Source organism: Dipodomys ordii, unplaced genomic scaffold, assembly GCF_000151885.1.
Source record: "Dipodomys ordii isolate 6190 unplaced genomic scaffold, Dord_2.0 Scaffold52, whole genome shotgun sequence".
NCBI lineage: Eukaryota > Metazoa > Chordata > Mammalia > Rodentia > Heteromyidae > Dipodomys > Dipodomys ordii.
In genome coordinates this window covers 3,528,430-3,546,640 of record NW_012267268.1, presented here as the reverse complement: position 1 = coordinate 3,546,640, position 18,211 = coordinate 3,528,430, and the positions used below count along the sequence as shown (strand labels likewise).

Sequence of the window (18,211 nt, the reverse complement as noted above, 5' to 3'; positions counted from 1 at the left end):
TTTTAGAATACATGTTTTGTTTTCTTTTTTGTTTATCTGTCATGTAGAGGATGAGGTTGTGGGAGATGGAGTAGTGGTTACTTTGAACATTCTCATTTATAGCTCTTCTTTGTCATGTAGGCAGTGCTTTCATGTCACATGGAGCAAAAGGCTTTTAGAAAAATTAGCTGGACACTTTAGCAAAATATATTGAGTGCCTGTTCTGTGCTGGCTCTAAACTAGGCAGTGGGGATATGATCATGACTGAAGTTGTACAGGAATGGTCCTAGCAGCTTTATTCAAAATAGCTCCAACATGGAAATAACCTAAATGTTTACCAGCTGATCAATGGTTAAACAAAATGTTATCCTCTATAGTGGGATATTATTTAGCCACAAAAAGGGATGAATTAATATTTCTTGCTACAGCATGAATGAATTTGAAACATTATGCTAATTGAAAGAAGCCAAATGCAAAAAGTCACATCTTGCATGATTTCATGGACATAAATGTCCAGAAGGCAAATCTGTACAGTAGATTAATGGTAGCTGGGGACTGAGAGAGTAGGATTGAAACTATTAATAGGTACAGAGTTTCTTTTTAGGTTGATAGAACTTTCTGGATTTACACAATGTTGTGTTGATGGTTGCACACCACTTAAAACCACTGAAGTGTATACTTCAAAATAGCAAATTTTATATTATATAAATTACATCTCACTAAAAACAAAAAACAAAAAAACAATAATGTATGGCACAGATTCTCCTCTAGGAGCTCAAAAGGCAGGGCCTGGCAAGATAGGAGGTGATTATTCTACACAGGGCAATGAGTGCTTATAGTATAAGTACAGAAGCACAGGAGGGTAACTTAGTTTTAGGTGGTCAGGGTAGTTTTCCTAGAATCTCTGTCTGGGAAGGAGAAATAGATGGGTCTGCAAATTGGGTCACACAGGTTTAGTTGTCTGCTGCTTTATTTGGAAAATCTATAACATTCTCAGGGCTTTAGAAAATGACTATTTGCCACAGGGTATCTTCTGCTCTGATAGTCTCTCCTCAGACTAGAGGCCTGGAGAACAAAGAATGCTGTAGATGCAAAGATACTTAAAGGAATGGGAAGGTTTTGTTTTTGGGGGGTTTTTTTGTTTTGTTTTTTTTTGTTTTGTTTTTTTGGGTCCAGTCGTGGGGCCTGAACTCTGGGCTCGCTGTCCCTCAGCTCTTCAGCTCAAGGCTAGCGCTCTACCACTTGAGCCACTTCTGGCTTTTTTTCACTTTTCTTATGTGGTGCTGAGGAATCGAACCCAGGGCCTCATGCATGCAAGGCAAGCGCTCTACCACTGAGCCACCTTCCCAGCCCTGGAATGGGAAGTTTTGACCAGACCCCCTGTAGTTCTGGGTTCCCTGATGCAAAATGGAATGCATATGAGTTTCAGCAGAAGGGCTTCATTGATCATAGGGAGTGATGGGAACTAGGCTCAGCCAGTGATGACTCCTGTGCTTCACATTTGAGCTGAGCTAAGGGTGCTGCCTCTGGCTCCAGATTAGGAAGTTGACTAACAGCCTGAGGAGTCAGGAAGCTGGTGCTACAGCTGCTGGCAAGGGGAATACACTACTTCTGCAGAAACCAGGAAACCACTGTGACAGTTGCTGGCCCAGAACCAGACTACTTCTGGTGTAGCCCATGCCAGCACAGTGGATCTTCTGTTTCTCCTTACTTAACTACTCCACATGTCCAGCTTTATTAAGTGTATCTGATTGGTTGGGACCTCCATAGCACTCAGAATCCAAGGTCCCAATGGGTATGGAAAGTAGCCTCTTGTTTTCCAGCCTTTGCATTATAGAAAGCTGCAATCAATACTGATTAAGCCATTCCGAGTGTGCCATAAGGTTCTTTACAGAATTTGTGTAGATACTCAAAGTATAACCTTAAATTAAGTTGGCTACACTTCAGAACTGTAAATTTGTGCCTAAAAGATGAGCCTGCTGCCCAGTAGTGACTTTTTAGTCTGTCTAGTTAGATGGCAACCTATTGGAAGTAATATGAAATAATTTTTATGACATACTGATTCCTGCATTTTTTATTTTATTTATTCAACAAACATAAGAAATACAAAATAAAAAAGTAGGGTCATTGCCCTCAAGGAAAAGGATGCAGACACGCAACTAGAAGGTTGGGAAATGAAATAAATACAAGCAGATGCAGGATAAACAGTCAGGACTGCTTATATGCATTGCACACATATGATAGGAGCTTTGAAGAAGCTACTTTAGAGCTGAGGAGTGAGAGGTAACTAGGGAGAGGAGAGAGCAGTATATGCAAAGCTCCCTGTTCAGGATGTAGTTGGAGCTACAGGGGTGAGTCTGAGTAGTTCACAGGCAGAGCCATGGAAGAGAAGGCACATGAGGCTGCTTAAGCAGTCCTATTTTCTCCCAATGGAAAATGTTCCATTAGTAGATGTGAATCAGGCCAGTGTGAAGTTGGGTAAGGATTGGGTACAAAGAGTAGGAGGGAATGAGACTGTAAGCTCCAGACCAGTGGAGGCAGCATACTTAAGATATAGCCTGAGCAAGAGTAGAGTGAACTCCCCAATTTGTTTTTCTTAAATAGTTACATGTAATTTTATTTCCTTACAAACTAAAGTATGTATGTAAGGCTAGGTCTTTTGCATTTCATGCTTTTATTTCATTGAATAGTTTTTGCATTGTTGCTTTTGTTTTTTTAAGATACAGATTAAGAGAGCCAGAAAATAGACTAATTTAAAGTAAAGGGCATTTGTGTGTTTTTAACTTTTAAGATTGTGTGAAGTGAATCCATATTACTGACATCATGCTTGGATTACGCATAAGAATAAAATACTTGCAGAACTGTTATTGAAGTAATACTAGAAAGCATGTTCAGCTTGAGCAAACACATTCTCATTTGTTCACACAGATAGTTTTTAAGCTTTTAGCTTATATTGTGGCTCTGAAATACATTTCCTGATTCAAAGAGTAATAACTGCACTTATCGAAATGTTGTACTCTATAGTACCCGAATGTTCTCTTTTACAATGTTTGTATAGCAAATAGCATGGCTGGCTCTTTGTTCAAAAACTGGTAGAATATGGTTTTTGATAAACACCAAATAGCCTAAGTCCTCTTCTGTGTTTTTCCTATAAAATCTTAAAAAATGAGTTTATAATTTATTGTGATTTTTTAATAGTAATTGAAATCCTTTTTTTTTGTGGCTGGCAGGAGATACGGACTTAGCCGCCAGAGTGAAACAGAAAAGGTAAGACAAGAATCAACAGTAGGAGAGAATACTTGAGAGATGGCAACCCTCCTCTCTTTGGGCCTCTTCCTGATAGTCATAGTTGAGCAACAGCTCACTGGGAAACCCAGGAAGGAAGAGGGAAAGGCTGCTGCTAACCAAGTGCTGGGCCTTGGGAAAACAGGCAGAGCAGAGATGTGCCTTTAGCTCCTGCATCTCTGTCCTGGACTTTTCAACCTGCCACCTCTGCAGACAATGCAGCCAAAACATAGCAGTCTCATCTCATCCTAGGGCTGGAGGTAAGGATGTTGATTGAAGCCATGGCCTCAGAGTTAGTTAAGTGGAGTCTTGCAGTGTTAAGTCTGCTTCCAGAAGTCCCAGAGTACATGTACCATATGATGAGAGGCCTCTGTACAGGTGAGAACAGGATGCTAACAATGAGATAGAATAAATCAATAGTCCTGTCCAGCATCAGGAAGCAAAGTGTGGACGAGCCAGAGAAGTCAGGATGGGTTTTTCCAATTTTATGAAGGAGTCTTAATGAGTCGTAATCATCACCAACAGAGCAGGCAGGTAAATCTTATAGTACCAGACCCTTATTGTGTCCCAAGACCTTTATTAAAGGGCTTTGCATGTACTTATTCACTGAAACTACTCAATAAGGAAGATACTCCTATTTTCCAGGAAAGAGGCACATGTTCAGAGAACATAAAACACATTGCAGAGATAATTAAATTAGATGGATGGAAGAGATGTAATGAGAACCAAGAACTCTAGACTTGGCAACCAAGTTCAAGGAAAAACTGAGCAGACTGTCTTGAGTATGTCATAATACATTGAGAACCTAAGACCTACATCTAGAGTATACAGTTTGATCCACAGATGAAGCCATTTACAGCTTTGTCCTTTAGACAGTTATTTTAAATTTTTTATGACTGAATCAAAACTGACTTAAGTACTGAACCTTTACCTCTATGCACTCTGATATGTTGTATTACTTTCATTTATATAAATTTTAGTTGTTCCTACTAAATTACTTTCATATCCCATAGTAGGTCTTAGCTGGCAGTTTGAAATAGCACTGCTGTTGGTTTCAGTGATCTGCTCTGAAATTTAAAGTAGAGGGAAGACCTCATCAAAGAGAAAGGGCAAGTTTAGAGATTGTGTGTGGCCTGGTATTCATTTAATCAAGAAGTTTGGGAACAGATGAGTCTCACCACTCCTACCTGGGCTGCTCATCTTCTGACTAGAGTGTCAGCCTCTGAACTGTCCGTACTCTCTCAGACCAATTCAGCTCTCCAGATTAATACATCTCCAGATAAATGTATTTTCTTTCACAGGCTTGTACCTCTTTGCAATGTTGTCTTTTTTCTGCTGAGTCTCCAATGTTCAGTTGTTCTCACATCTCCCTTTCCAGACTGAGGACAAGAAAACAACACTTGCAGCAGGGCTCTCAGCTACAGAAAAATCAGATGCTCATGAAGAAGAAGAGCTCCGAGCAGCTGAAGAGGTATGTGATCAGCCCTCTGAGGTTTTGGGGTTTTTTGTTTTGTTTAATTTTATTGTCAAGGTGATATATAGAGGGGTTACAGTTATATAAGTAAGGTAGTGATTATTTTTCTTGTCTAACATGTTATCCCTTCCCTCATTTTTCTCCCTTTCCCTCCTCCCAACCCTCCTCATTTCCAGCATATTGTCTTGTGAGTATCACTGTTAGTTTACATCATTTAAATGATGAAACTGCACACCTTGCAGTTTCATCTCATCACCTGTTGTGAGGCTCACACTAAACAAGATTAAGGAACAAAATCCTGGGCTAGGCAGAGCTTATATAGGCACTTACTTCAGTCTTAAATGGTCAGAATTGCTCACTGCTGCTCCTTCCTTTCCTCTTCCAGCAGCGTATTCAGTCACTGATGACCAAGATGACTGCCATGGCTAATGAGGAGGTAAGGAGTTGTGGGAGGAAAGGGACAGGAATGTGGAGATGAGGACATGGAATCCCTTCTGCTATAGAGGGTCTCCTCCTGGGGAACCACCTTCTCTAAAGCCCTCTCCTCAGTAGTGAGGCCTAATTGTAGGATCATCGGTTGGGAGAGCTTTTTGTAAGTCATAGCATTGCCCTCTAAGAGGGAGACTTAGAAGATATCACCAAACCTCTGTAGAACTGGAGCCAGCCCTGCCTCTCCATAACCATAGGATCCACCTGTGCAAGGAGCCCCTAGTTTTTATTTCCTTCCAATATCAACTAGGTACACGATGTTTATAATTGATCTTTCTAGAGCTCAAGGCCTGTCCTGAGGTTTTGCCATGTGCTTGGAAAGGATCATTTCTTTTGAGACCAGTAACAAACTGTGTCAGTAAAGAGTTATTTTAGGGTCTGAGATTTTTTTTTGCTCTTCCCTGAATCGTTAGCCTCCTAAATGCCCTGCAGGCTCTGTTTGGTGACCCTTAAGAAGCTGGGGCTTGGGACATAGCAGTGAAGCACGGTTTTCTTGGGGTAACCAGAGCCCAGGAAACTAGTACAATCAGTGTAGGACTCAGGAGATGGGGCACTGGTGGCTCTGACATTTGTCCTTAGCCTAGCCTGTTGTTTCCCCTGTCCATGAATAAGTAGACAAAGTCAAATTGTCTTTTTCCCCTGGAATATTGGTTTTCAATAATATGGAGTGTTCAAGATTTCTAGTTCTGTCAAAGACAAGCCATGGACTTGAGAACTCATGTGATTGCAGAGCCGTCTCACCGCGAGCTCCGTGGGCCAGATTGTGGGCCTCTGCTCTGCTGAGATTAAGCAGATTGTGTCTGAATATGCAGATAAGGTAGGTGGGTGTCTGCTGGAGTTTGTATCAGATATGCTTTGTTCGACTTCCTTCCCCTTCCCCTGCAGTGTGGAATCTGGTTCTAATTTATCTGCCACATTTGTCAAAACCACAGATACTAGGCTTTACCATGCTCAGCCCTCAGCATTTGCCCATTAGCTAAATTAATTTTGTTCTACAGTACCCATTTTTCTATAAATATTAAGAGAAAATCTGTCTCTGAGAGCAGTGATCACATTTGATACATCCTTGCCTGAGGTAAAACAGAAGCATTTTTTTCTTCCCTATCACAGATCTTATAACTTGAGCTCAGTTTGGTGATTGGGTTGAAGAATGAGGCTTTTTGCCACTTAGGAGATAAACCCCATAACTCAGCCAAGCCCAAGGCAAAAAAATTTTGTTCTGCTTTATTAAAAGAGTATAGAATGAACCAAAACCTCACAACCATATTTCAGCATTAAATTTTTTCCATCCTGAGAGAGGCAGTAGGACCTTGAATATTTCAGGAAGGGAGTGATTAATCATTATGCACCTAACTGACTCTGGCCTGGCTGAGATGTAGTGTGGGCATGCTCAGATTTACAAGGCATTGTTTTACATCCCTCCTTTCTCATCCACACTCAGTCTACTTTCTTAAAATGTTGTGTGCTAGATAGAGCATTTAGCTTTACTTCTCTTGTCTTCGAAGCCTTGAGAACAAACTAGTTCCACCTCCTCTGAAATGATTGAACAGGTGGTATGGTCAGGAGAAAATTGTTGCCTGTAACCTGGGATATGTAAACTACAGTAAACACAGGAAGAGATCTTCTCTTACCAAGGGAAAGGGCTTCTGAGTAAGACAATGAATGAGACAGTGTCTAGATGGGGCTTCTTTATTGCTCTGTCCCCTAAGTACTATAGATGTTTCCAAACACGCACTTTCTAATCCAACTTTCCTAGATTCTCTTCCCATTTGCTACATAGAAAGGATGAAACCAATCAATGCGTCATTCAAGATATGACCAGAAAAAACAAAACAGAACATTTGGTTATGGTAAAAGTGAAAATAAACTCAGAAGACATGTAGATACAATCCTGAAAAGAATGATTCATTTACTTTCTCCAGAAGAAATTACTTTGGCCCCTTGTTAGCACCCACACCTGGTAGCAAGAGTATAGCTTTGTTCTACCGACTGTGTTGCCTCAGTATTCCTGATGCCAGTTTTTAGGGAAAAAACACAACTAGATAGGGTTGTCATTTCTATGTAGACTGATTTCTGTGTTTAAACTTGTCAGTAATGAGCAGATAGGACCTCTGATTGTTGTAGGAGGAAAGTGAGGAGACAGCTCCTCTGGGGGTTGGAAATGCATCTCTTCTTCTATCCCTCTTGTTACCTAGGAAGCCAAAAGCTTCCCTTCCTCTCTCAGTCAGCCCCACATTTGCCACATCTCCCCCTGGGCTTCTCTTTCCCATCTTCTGTGTTTTCTTTTCTCACCATTTTACAGTGATCTTGATCCACCTTGGGCACTGCATGCTACCATTAATCCTGGACTGTCTCCACTTCCATTCCATTATTCTAGAACAGAGTAAAAATAGAAGTAATTTTGAATGGAAAGCAGTGTCATCTCTTAGCAAGGATATGCCCAATTAAACTTTGTATGGAGAATTGGAAAAGGTCAAATGCCCATTGCTTGTCTGTTTCCATCAAGAAGATTATTTGCCATTGAAATGGATGTTTCTTAAAATTAAATTGCCATTAACCATATTCTAGTATCACAGTTATTCATATCTGAATGTTATCTTCTGTTTATACCCAGACTTCCACAGTTATGCACAGTTGCAGTCCTCATTTATGTCTGCGAGTAGTAGAATGGTACAGTAGTTATAAACTTAACGTGGAGTTGAATAGTATCTTGGTTCACATTTGTCTTAATTTCTCAGCTATGTGAGTTTGGCCAATTACTTAATTTTCTTTTTCCCAGTTTCTTCTACAAGAGAATATTACTTTCCTCTCAGTTGTAAAGATTAAATGTCTCGGGGCTGGGAAGGTGGCTCAATGGTAGAGCGCTTGCCTTGCTTGCATGAGGCCCTGGGTTCGATTCCTCGGCAACACATAAGCAAAAAGAAAAAAAGCCGGAAGGGGCTCTGTAGTAGAACGCTAGCCTTGAGCTGAGGGACAGTGCCCAGGCGCAGAGTTCAGGCCCCACAACTGGACCCAAAAAAAAATTTTAAAAAAAAAGATTAAATGCCTCAAACACTGCTTGGCACATTATTGCTCTTGAACTATGGGATTTCACTGTTGTTGCTGCTGCCTGATATCTGAAACAATTTCTGTGTTTCTGTACTTTACATTTATTTGGATACCTGTATAATCCTGTAGTAATACAATACAGTTCACTAAAGGGTTCCTCCTTATTAGACTTTACATTTTTTTCTGCTTGCCTTGTAGATAATACCTGATATTGAACCAGTAGTTTCTGCTAAGGTTTTCTGGGACTGAGATAGAAGTTGTAACAATATAAAATACTATCAGTAGTGAATGACCCTCTTGTCTATCTCCTCATGCTCTAGACATTTCTAGCTTTTATGTTCATTTGTCTAGCTTGCTATGTACTAGGTATAAAATGGATTCCTTTAACCCACCAAGGTTTGAAAGAGGTTTCATGGTTTGGGAGAAGTCAAAGGTTTGAGACTTTGTTCTGTGTTAGATGCTATCAGAAAGGATGCATCTGAGAATAAGAATCATAATAAATTCTGTATGACTCATTGCAACAATGAGATGTACAAGACACTATGTCGAAAAATGAACTTTACAATTAAGTGGGGGTGGGGAGGAATATAGTTGTGGATATGGGAGGGAAGGGATGGTAGGGGAAAAACAAAAGGAGGAGGCAACAATGCTTGGTAAGAAATGTATTCATTACCTTGCTCAATATTTTCACAATAAATTTTATTTTTTTTAATTCTATATATAAGACATAGGGGGAAAAGGAACCAATCAAGGTAAAAACTGTATAGCAAGTATAAGGGATATTTGGGCATTTTTGTGATTTGGGTGATATTTTTAATTCTTTATTTTCAAATGTGATTATAGAGTTGACCATGCTTTTGCCTTGATCACAGTGGCCTGGTCTGTTGTTGGTGCTCCTTGAAGTTGTTTAAATATAATATCCAAACTTAAGTTATGTATGCATGTTAGCTCCCAGCAACATCAAGTGCTTATGGTACAAGGCTAGCTCTCAGATGGCAGAAGCTGCTTTTTTTCTTCTTAGATTGTTTCTATAATTATTTGCTGCATAGAAACATGACCATAAATGTAACTTTAAATACTGTAAACTTATGATCTCACTTTCTACCGGTCAGAAATTGGCCATAATTTGGCAGATTACTTTGTTGCAAACTCTCGCAAGACTAGGGAAGGATCTACTTCCATGCTTATGTGCTCGGCATTTAACTCTTGTGGCTCTTTGACAATTAGCTAGAGGCTACCCTCAGTTCCTTACCTCATGGGTTTTCTCAACAATATAACCTACTTCATCGAAACTGGAAAGAGAAGGTATCTTTGTGTAGGATGGACATTACAGTGTCATGTAACATATTGTAACATATGCATGTAATCACATACAAGATGTCACCTTTGCTATTTTCTTTTTGCTGGAAACAAATCACAGCTGTTATCTGAACTCAGGGGGAAAGGGTTACACAGTGAACATCAGGAGATGGGATCACCGGGTCATCTTAGGCGTGTGCACAGTTTACTTGTCCTTACTGCTGTAGCTGAAGTGAAATTAGGCACTGTATTTCACCTATAATTGATTCTCTTGCCTTCACATTTTAGCAGTAAAACAGAAGTGTTGGAAGTAGATGAAATGGAGGAATGCTCAAGAGGTAACATTGGTGAAACTTAAGAAGAACCCAAGCAAGACTTTTTTTCTTAGTAAAGAAAAAGGACAAGTTAGTTTTGGGGAGTATAGATGAAGTGTGAAAAATATGTCATAACTAAGGAATAAATTGTGTAGCCTATCTGGAACAAGTGTTTGCAAAGTCAACAGGCATTGGCTATAAAATGAGGTAGAAAACATGTGCTTTTCTTTCATTTGTAAAATTCACAAGTTCTTCTAACAGTACAACATGATAAATAATCCATGTGTTTCTAAGCCACTCTCTGAGATCTGTAACTCAATTTAATATGGTTCCTATAAAACAGCAGGAAAGAGGAATGTTGAAGACACTTCCAGATTTATAATTTATGAATGTCCAGAGGCTCTGGGCCAAGAAGTTTCATCTCCCTTTGTCTCTTTGTGTAATACTCTTGTGTAATACTTTTCCCTGGAATGTACTCAATGAAACTTCATTGTGCTTTTTGGTGTTGATGTCTAACATATTGCTTCTTACTCGTAACCCTCTGCTGCCTCCACCTTTATACTTTATATGCAGTTGAAACTCCCTATTAATGTGGATGTGGAACATGGTTTACCCTTTGTTACCTAAGGGCCTCTTTTAGTGTCTGCAGTGCCAGTGATCAGTAAATAAATGTGTGATATAGCCATTTTTCTAGTGAAAAAACTGTAGATTAAAGTGGTGGAATAATTTGTCCAATACTATGTAACTAGTAAGCTCCAGGTTTGAATACAGGACTTTGTACTTTTTTGTGTGTATGTGAATAGGTACTAGGGCTTGAACTCAGACCCTTAGTACCTTCTCTGAGCTTTTTTGCTCAAGGCTAGTCTACCATCTGAGCCACAAATTTGCTTCCAGCTTTTTGGTAGTTCATGGAGATGAGAGTCTCACAGACTTTACTACCTGTGCTGGCTTTGAACCTTGGTCCTCAAGTCTCAGCCTCTTGAGTAGCTAGAATTGCAGGAATGAGCCACCAGTGCTTAGTAGGACTGTGTACTTTTGAAACCTGTCTCCTTAGCTAGGTGGAGCAGTTGTAGCCTCTGCCATCTGTCATTCTGCCTCCCAGGCCTTGCAGTGACAGTGCCTCTTCAGGCTCTACTAAGCATCCCACTGACTGCCTTACTGGGGACATATCATATAAACAAGTAGAAGGGAAACGATGGAGCCTGGACACAGAGTCATACACATAGGTTACTGAAAGCTGTGCAAGCTTCTGTCTGGGCTAAGTGACTTTTCATGTTACTACAGAACAACACATGATACTATGTTCCACAAGCTCCCTAAAGTATAGCATCCTAGCCCAGAATCACCGTATTTCTAAAACAAAATTTATTTTCGATCACTAAGGAGTTTATTTGTGGAGAGAATTTTGTTCCTAAAAGGTTTTGGAAATTTTCCTGTTCCATAATTAAGAAATCCTGGCACCCACTACTTCTGGTCTTTTGATTCTGTTAGTCAGAACCTCTACAGCATTTTGAAGTTCAATCTTGTGAGAATAGATAAGAGTCTCAGTAGGTAATTAGAGTCTGGGAATAGCCCAAAGATGCACATTCGAAAACACAATGGGAAGAAAATCTCCTCTAGAGAATAACCTGTGATCAGAGCTGATCTGTCTTCTGCCACAGGATAATTTTTACAACACCTTAGATGCTGCCATCAGGGAAGACCGTCCCTTCAGTTCTTCCGCTTAACTCTTTAGCTATAGCCCACCGAGCCTGCAGCATGCCAGTGATCAGTGATGGAGATTCTGCTGGCGACATATGGAAAAGGAGCTGTGCCAGCTCCCAGAGCTCAAACTTCTGGGTACTCAACAGCTGATTATGGCCCTCCCCTCTCCTGACCTTGTTTTCCTTTTTTGTGTCATTGCATTGGAGGCCTGGCCACAAAGTCTTTTTCAGTCTTATAATACTTTCCTGTATTGGTGTAGTAAAGCCTAAAGGAGGGCTTGAGTCATATGTTAATCTCCAGGCCAGTTATGTCAAAGTTAGGTTCTGTGATTGGCAGCCCCTCTGGCCTGTCACTAAACTAACACATGGTGGTGAACACATCATAGGCCCTTTCTTCCAACACCCTCAGGAAGTTTATTAATATATTGGCTGGAATCAACCCAAAGGAATCAATTGTTAGTATATTATCTGCCCCTTTGAGGTAACCTGTCCTCATGTTGTTATTTCTCTACCCTGATTTCAAAATGCGTCATCCTTTACACTTAGTGAATGAAGGCATTTATAAAGAAAAGCAGTATAATTCTGGAGACTTTTTTTTTAGTTCAATTTGGTTTCTTTATCCCAGTGAGGTGAGGCAATTACTACCCCTGTGGGGTTCTTTTAGCATGTATCATGCCCCAGGTGTGGCAGGGGGCAGGGATGCTGTCTTCAAACACTCCCAGAAAAGATTCAGCAGCCCCAACACAGTCTGATTGCCCTTGCAGTGATGACAGTTGACATTTAATCTGTGTTGTCACATAAAATGTCAGTATTCGCCCAAAGAAAAAGGATTGACATAGTTGACATTGAACTATTTTTTTTCCTGGTAATAATTAGGCATAATGGAGAACTCTGCAAATTGTACCTAGTTGAGTGAAATAGAATGGGGACACACAGGACACTGATTGAAGGTACTCCAGGTACTGCATACTCTGAAAATGACAGGCAGTCGTTCCTGGCTTCTTTGTTGTACAATTGTTCTTGAGCTGGAACCTGTGTGACACCTTACCTCATCTTGAAAACCAATTTTTTGTGTGTTATTCACTGGGGCTTGAACTCAGCACCGGGCTGCTGTCCCTGAGCTTTTTTGCTCAAGGCTGGCACTCTACCACTTTGAGCTACTGCTCTACTTCTGGTTTTCTGGTGGTTAATTGGAGATAAGAATTTCACAGACTTTCCTGCCCAGGCTAGCTTCAGACCCTTATCCTCAGATCTCATCCTCCTGAGTAGCTGCTTGCTAGTATCTGTCCTGGAGAGTTGGAATTGGAAGGTAATATAGCAAGAGCTTGCTCTTCCAGGAACCTTCTGCTCATGGCCACAGGGATTTCTAAGCATTATTATTTCTTTACCTTCTGTCACAGGTATTACACAAGTCATTTCTAAATCCCTTCTGGAAAACCACAATTCCATCTTTCCTATTTGTGTCTCTACTGCCTAATGCACAATATTCAGTAGAGGATAGCGGATGAGACTCCCCCAGTGGCTATTTAGGGTGAGTCCCCTTACTAAAATAAAATGGGCTCTTTTATGGTGTTTGGGAGATCCACCTCCCCTTCCCCCCGACCCAAACCTCTTTCATGGCACTACTCACAATGTCCTGCTTCGTTTGTCTCTTGTCTACTCCCAGAATTAGAACAGTTGCTATACATGAAGGTCAGAATTACTGTATATTCCCAGTGCCTAACACAGTAGGGTTTTGGAAACATTTGCAGAAGGAAGGGAGGGAACAAGAAGGAACAAAAAGCTTTTGAACTGTTTTTCTCTGTGGCATAATCCAGGCATTAAGAAGAATGTGGAGGATAACTGCTTTTATTTCTGAATCAGTCAATTTTGCCTCAGGAGTCTGTGAAGATGCAGTATTCAGATCTTTTCTTCTTCCTCTTTCTGGGTGTTTACCACTATGCCCCCACACATAATAAGGTCTGAGAAACCTAAGCCAAGGAAGGTGGGAGGAGTCAAAAGTAATCAGAACTGAGAGGAAGAAACCCTGTAAATATGTAGAAAACACTGTTAGATGAGTTTGCTTTTCCAGTGTGTTCCAAGGTTTCCTGACTTCTTTGTGACTGATTATGTAACACAGTAACTGAAGACACAACTAATGGCAAAGAATTGTCTCAGCTGATGAATTGTTAACCTAGTGGATTGTTCAAGTTATACATACAAATTGTAAATTTCAAGATCTTCATCAGCTTACATAAAGATACATTATTAGCCTTGTTGGTTTGAATATCACTTAGCTCACCACCAGAGAGTTTAAGTGTAAAATGTTTTATTTCAGAAGATTCTGTTACCCATATGCAGTTTACTAGATTCCATTCACACCACCTCTTAAAGATTCATTGTATCCTAAGCAGAGTTACTTTGTTGCTTACCGTGGAGTTCAGAGTGAACCCTAGAGTCCATAAGATTGTATAAATATGAATCTTTGCAATTCATAGTTTCATTTGTGGGAGTCAAGAATGTTGAAAGGTGTATTTGCATATTTGGTTTCATAGTGGGACTGTGTGTAGATGAGGGAAAGTAGATAGCCCTGTGTTATCAGTCTGCAGTGCTCAGGTTTTAAAATGTCCTGTACAAGCTATGATGTCCAGAGGACAGCAGCTACCATTTTGAAACATATCAACTTCTTGTAGAAAACACAGCTGTAAGAGCCGTGGATAAAGATAACTTCAATTGTCTCATGTGTGTTTGGCTACAGCACTCATTTTGTTGTTTTCACTGGTTTTGGGACATGATATATTGACTTCTTTTGTGCTTTTGAGTTTTCACTTTGAATTCACCATATATCCCTTAGATTTTTTTTTTTTTGTCTTGATCTCTGGATCTGGGCTCTATCCCTGAGCTCTTCAGCTCAAGATGAACACTCTACCACTTGAGCCACAGCACCACTTCTGGTTTTCTGGTGGTTAATTGGAGATAAGAGTCTCACAGACTTTCCTGCCCGGACTGGCTTTGAACTGCAATCCTCAGGTCTCAGCCTCCTGAGTAGCTAGGATTACAGGTGTGAGCCACTGGCACCTTGCTATCCCTTAGAATGTTTGCTGAAATTCTTTGAGTCCTGTTTTTCCAGGGAAAATATGGTTTTGCTACTTCCAAGCATATTTTACATGTAGTCCTGACTTAAAGTTTAATTGGGCCATCTGGGTAGTGCATGAATTTAAATTGAAGGACGAGATGGGGCTGTTGTTACAAGGTCTCATTGTGGTTTTTTGTTGCTGTTTTTTAATGCTCATCATGCAACTTGAACTCGGGGCCTGGGTTTTAACTCAAGGCTGAAACTACTACCTGAGCCACTGCCTTACTTACAGGTTTTTTTTCCAGTAATTGGAGATAAGAATCTTATGAGCTTTCCTGCCCAGGCTTGCTTCAGACCTCAATCCTCAGATTTTAGCTTCCTGAGTAGCTAGGATTATGGACAGGCGCTACCAGCACCCAGCTTCATTGTATATTTTTTGCTTTTATACCAGTGTCAAGATTATGTGGGGTGGTTGTTACTAGATTATAAAAATCAAAGTTTAAGATTAACAAGTACCTGCAGGGGAATAAAAAGCCACTTCGATTGGGTACATGTACCGTCTTGGACTCCTACTTCATGTTCTGGTCTTCCAAAAAAATTATGTAACACTCATGTGAGCTCTTGGGTTTAGAATAAATAAATAAATACTGTATTTAATCTGTTGACTTATTTTCCACTGAGGATTGGTGAAGATTCAGACCCTGACGTTCCTCCAATCCATATGGAGAACTATGACACTTTGTGAGATAGTGATCCTTTTATTACCAGTTCAGTGACCATGCTTTGATGAAGGGAATGAAAGCAGGAAGTTCTGGGTCTAGCTGTGGGAATGCAGCCATTCATGTGCAAGACACTGGGTTTGATCTCAGCACCAACGAAAAGGTTAATATATTGGTAACCTTTCAGGTCTTTTTCAGTTGTGAAATTATGTCATTTTAGTAGATGTAGTCATTTGTGGTTTCTCTTGGGCATTGTCATTTGGAACTGAAGTAATTCTATTGAATGACGTTTAAATCTATTCCCTCTTAAGAACAGAAGTTGTGACTATCAAGTATTAGAAAACATTGAATCTGCATCAGATTTTATCTTAATCGACATTGTAGTTTTGAAAGCTTGTCCTTAACCTGAAATTGCTGAACAAAATTAGTTTAGCACTTGAGCCCTCTCTCCAGAATAAGTACAAAAGATGTATTTGTAGATGGTTGGCTTTCTTTGACACTATTGCATCTTGCAAATAGACAGTCAAGATGCCATGGTATTTAATTCTGTCAAGGGTTCAGAAGCTACCTCTTTCCTGTTTACCCAGCTTTGCTGTGGTTCAGGATGCAACATGATTATCTTTGGCTTTCTTTTCCATTGTGACTATTAGTGAATACACTGTTGGATGAGATTTACTGCTGGAAGGACCTACTTCATTCTTCATTCTGAGCTCTCTTGGCTTTAAGGGGGTATTTGAAAAAGAAAGATTAGACTGCTGAATAAAACATATGTTTGAAAAATAGAATTTTCACTTTCCAATAACTAGGTTGAGAACTTTCTTCACTTCATGTCTGGAATACTATTTTATCTGTTCCAAAACTTGTTACATAAATCAGCTTCCTATTACACTATGGCTACACCCAAGGAAAATGTAGGAACTTACAAATTTATATGTATAATTGTCCTACATATGTATTATTAGTCATTTTAATATGGAAATGGCACTGAGTATCCTGGTGTGCATTAATGCTTTACACTGCAAATTTAAGAGACTCCACAGAGAATGAATGTGTTAATTAGTATTGAAAGTATTTTGAAAGCCTTTGTTTCTCAGAGGGTATCCTATAATACTGATGTGATAGAAGTTTGAAAAGACTACAGGATTTCTTCTGTGTAATGAAAGCATTTTGTCTGTGTTTGAATGATCTTCTGAATAACCTATACAGTAGCAGAGTAAGAACAGATACTTTCTCCTCTTAGTATTATGAAATGAAGCACCACCTGTTAGTGGGCCTGCTCCATTATCTGTCCCAAACAGTGGATAAATGAAGTGAGCTAGGCCCCTTAAAGTAGTGGTTCTGAACATTTTTACTTTCTAAAAAGTGCTCAGGAAATCAGTATCAAGGAATCTAAGTTGGATATTAAAAACCAATGATCTTACCAAGGTTCTCTATGATCTTATTACTTCCTTACTTTCCCTCAAATAGTGTCCTGTTGCCTGTATGTTATCAACATATCCACAGCCATGTGGCCCTGTGAAATAATAAAAAAGCTATTAAGTATGTAATGTACAAATGTGGCCAAATTAATGACATAATTCAGGGTGATCTGGTCAAAGTGGATATTTTGTTTCTGGAAAGTGATGTAGAAATAAGGAAGGATGATATTTCCTCCCCCCTCTTTCCTTCTGCTCCCAAATAGCTTTCAGAAACCACTTCATTCCCAGACTTAAGGGTATTAATAGCTGATGTGTCCAAAATTAATTTTTAAAAGGTAACTCCCTTTTCCAGAAATCTGACAAGTTGAAATATATTAGTTGGCATTTTTCAAAGTTTCAGGTTTCAAGGCTAGATATGTCGTGATACAAATGCTTAGGTTTTCTATTTCTGTTGTAGACTATCTGCCTACAGGATAGAAAATGATGTTTCTTACTGTTTAATGCAACATGCTCAGCTGGTTGTTTCCCACTTCCAGACTTACTAAGCAGCAAAACTCATCTGCTAATAATGCTACTGAATTATTCATAGAAATCCTTAACCAAAATTAATGATGGTTATGACCATGCAATTTCTCCTCCTTCTCACTTCCCATTTCTTTTCCCCAGGGGTACATCTTCTAAACTTGCAAGCCTATAATCACTGGTAAAACATGCAGGGAAAGTCAAGTCAGCATACAATTGGTTACATTTGCGCTTAAAATCAAAGATGAGGATGGAATTCGGGGTACTTTTAGTAGAAAAGAAAATGTTGTAAGGGATAGTTGACTGTTTAATAAAGCCTTATCTCTCATAACCCTCAAAATACTTTACCACAAGGTAGACCTTTTTGTTTGTTTTTCTCAGGGTTTCTCAAAGCAAGTGTTTGTTTTCATATCATGTCTGTGATTTCTCAGCAATGGCCATTCTCTCTCCAAATGTTGCCTCATTGCCTATTCACCTCACTCAATCCTGGAAGTCTTTATAGATTCCTGTTTAGCTCTTCTTCTTCATCCCCTCTTCACTTAAATACTGTTACAGAAGACTTCTGCCTGGCCTCTCAGTGACCTTTCAGATAGATTCTCTGTTACACTAGAAGAACAGAAAGAAAAAAAAATAGTAGGGGAAAGTAAGTTAGGAGACTCAGTTTCATTGTAAGTTCTTTTAAGTGCTTATTCACTGTAATGGTTGCTTATAATATTTGATAAAAGTGAATCTGTTCATCATTCTCTCAATGATTCCAGAATGGTCTTCTGAAGATAGTACTATGACCTTGTTATTTCCCTACTTAAGAATCTAGAATGGGGCTGGGAAGGTGGCTCAGTGGTAGAGCACTTGCCTTGAATGCATGAGACCCTGGGTTCGATTCCTCAGCACCACATAAGCAAAAAG

The 18,211-nt window shown here is 39.7% G+C and overlaps 1 protein-coding gene across 2 annotated transcripts in view; it reads left to right on the top strand.

The window, feature by feature from the left end:
* The window catches only part of Ccdc93 (coiled-coil domain containing 93), a 73,534-nt gene that overhangs the window by 31,862 nt on the left and 23,461 nt on the right, over positions 1 to 18,211 (top strand). For both annotated transcript variants that reach the window (XM_013020712.1, XM_013020711.1), the window contains exons 8-11: positions 3,210 to 3,246; positions 4,643 to 4,735; positions 5,124 to 5,174; positions 5,958 to 6,044. In XM_013020712.1, the coding sequence (XP_012876166.1) occupies positions 3,210 to 3,246; positions 4,643 to 4,735; positions 5,124 to 5,174; positions 5,958 to 6,044 (268 nt within the window). The remainder of the gene's footprint in view (positions 1 to 3,209; positions 3,247 to 4,642; positions 4,736 to 5,123; positions 5,175 to 5,957; positions 6,045 to 18,211) is intronic.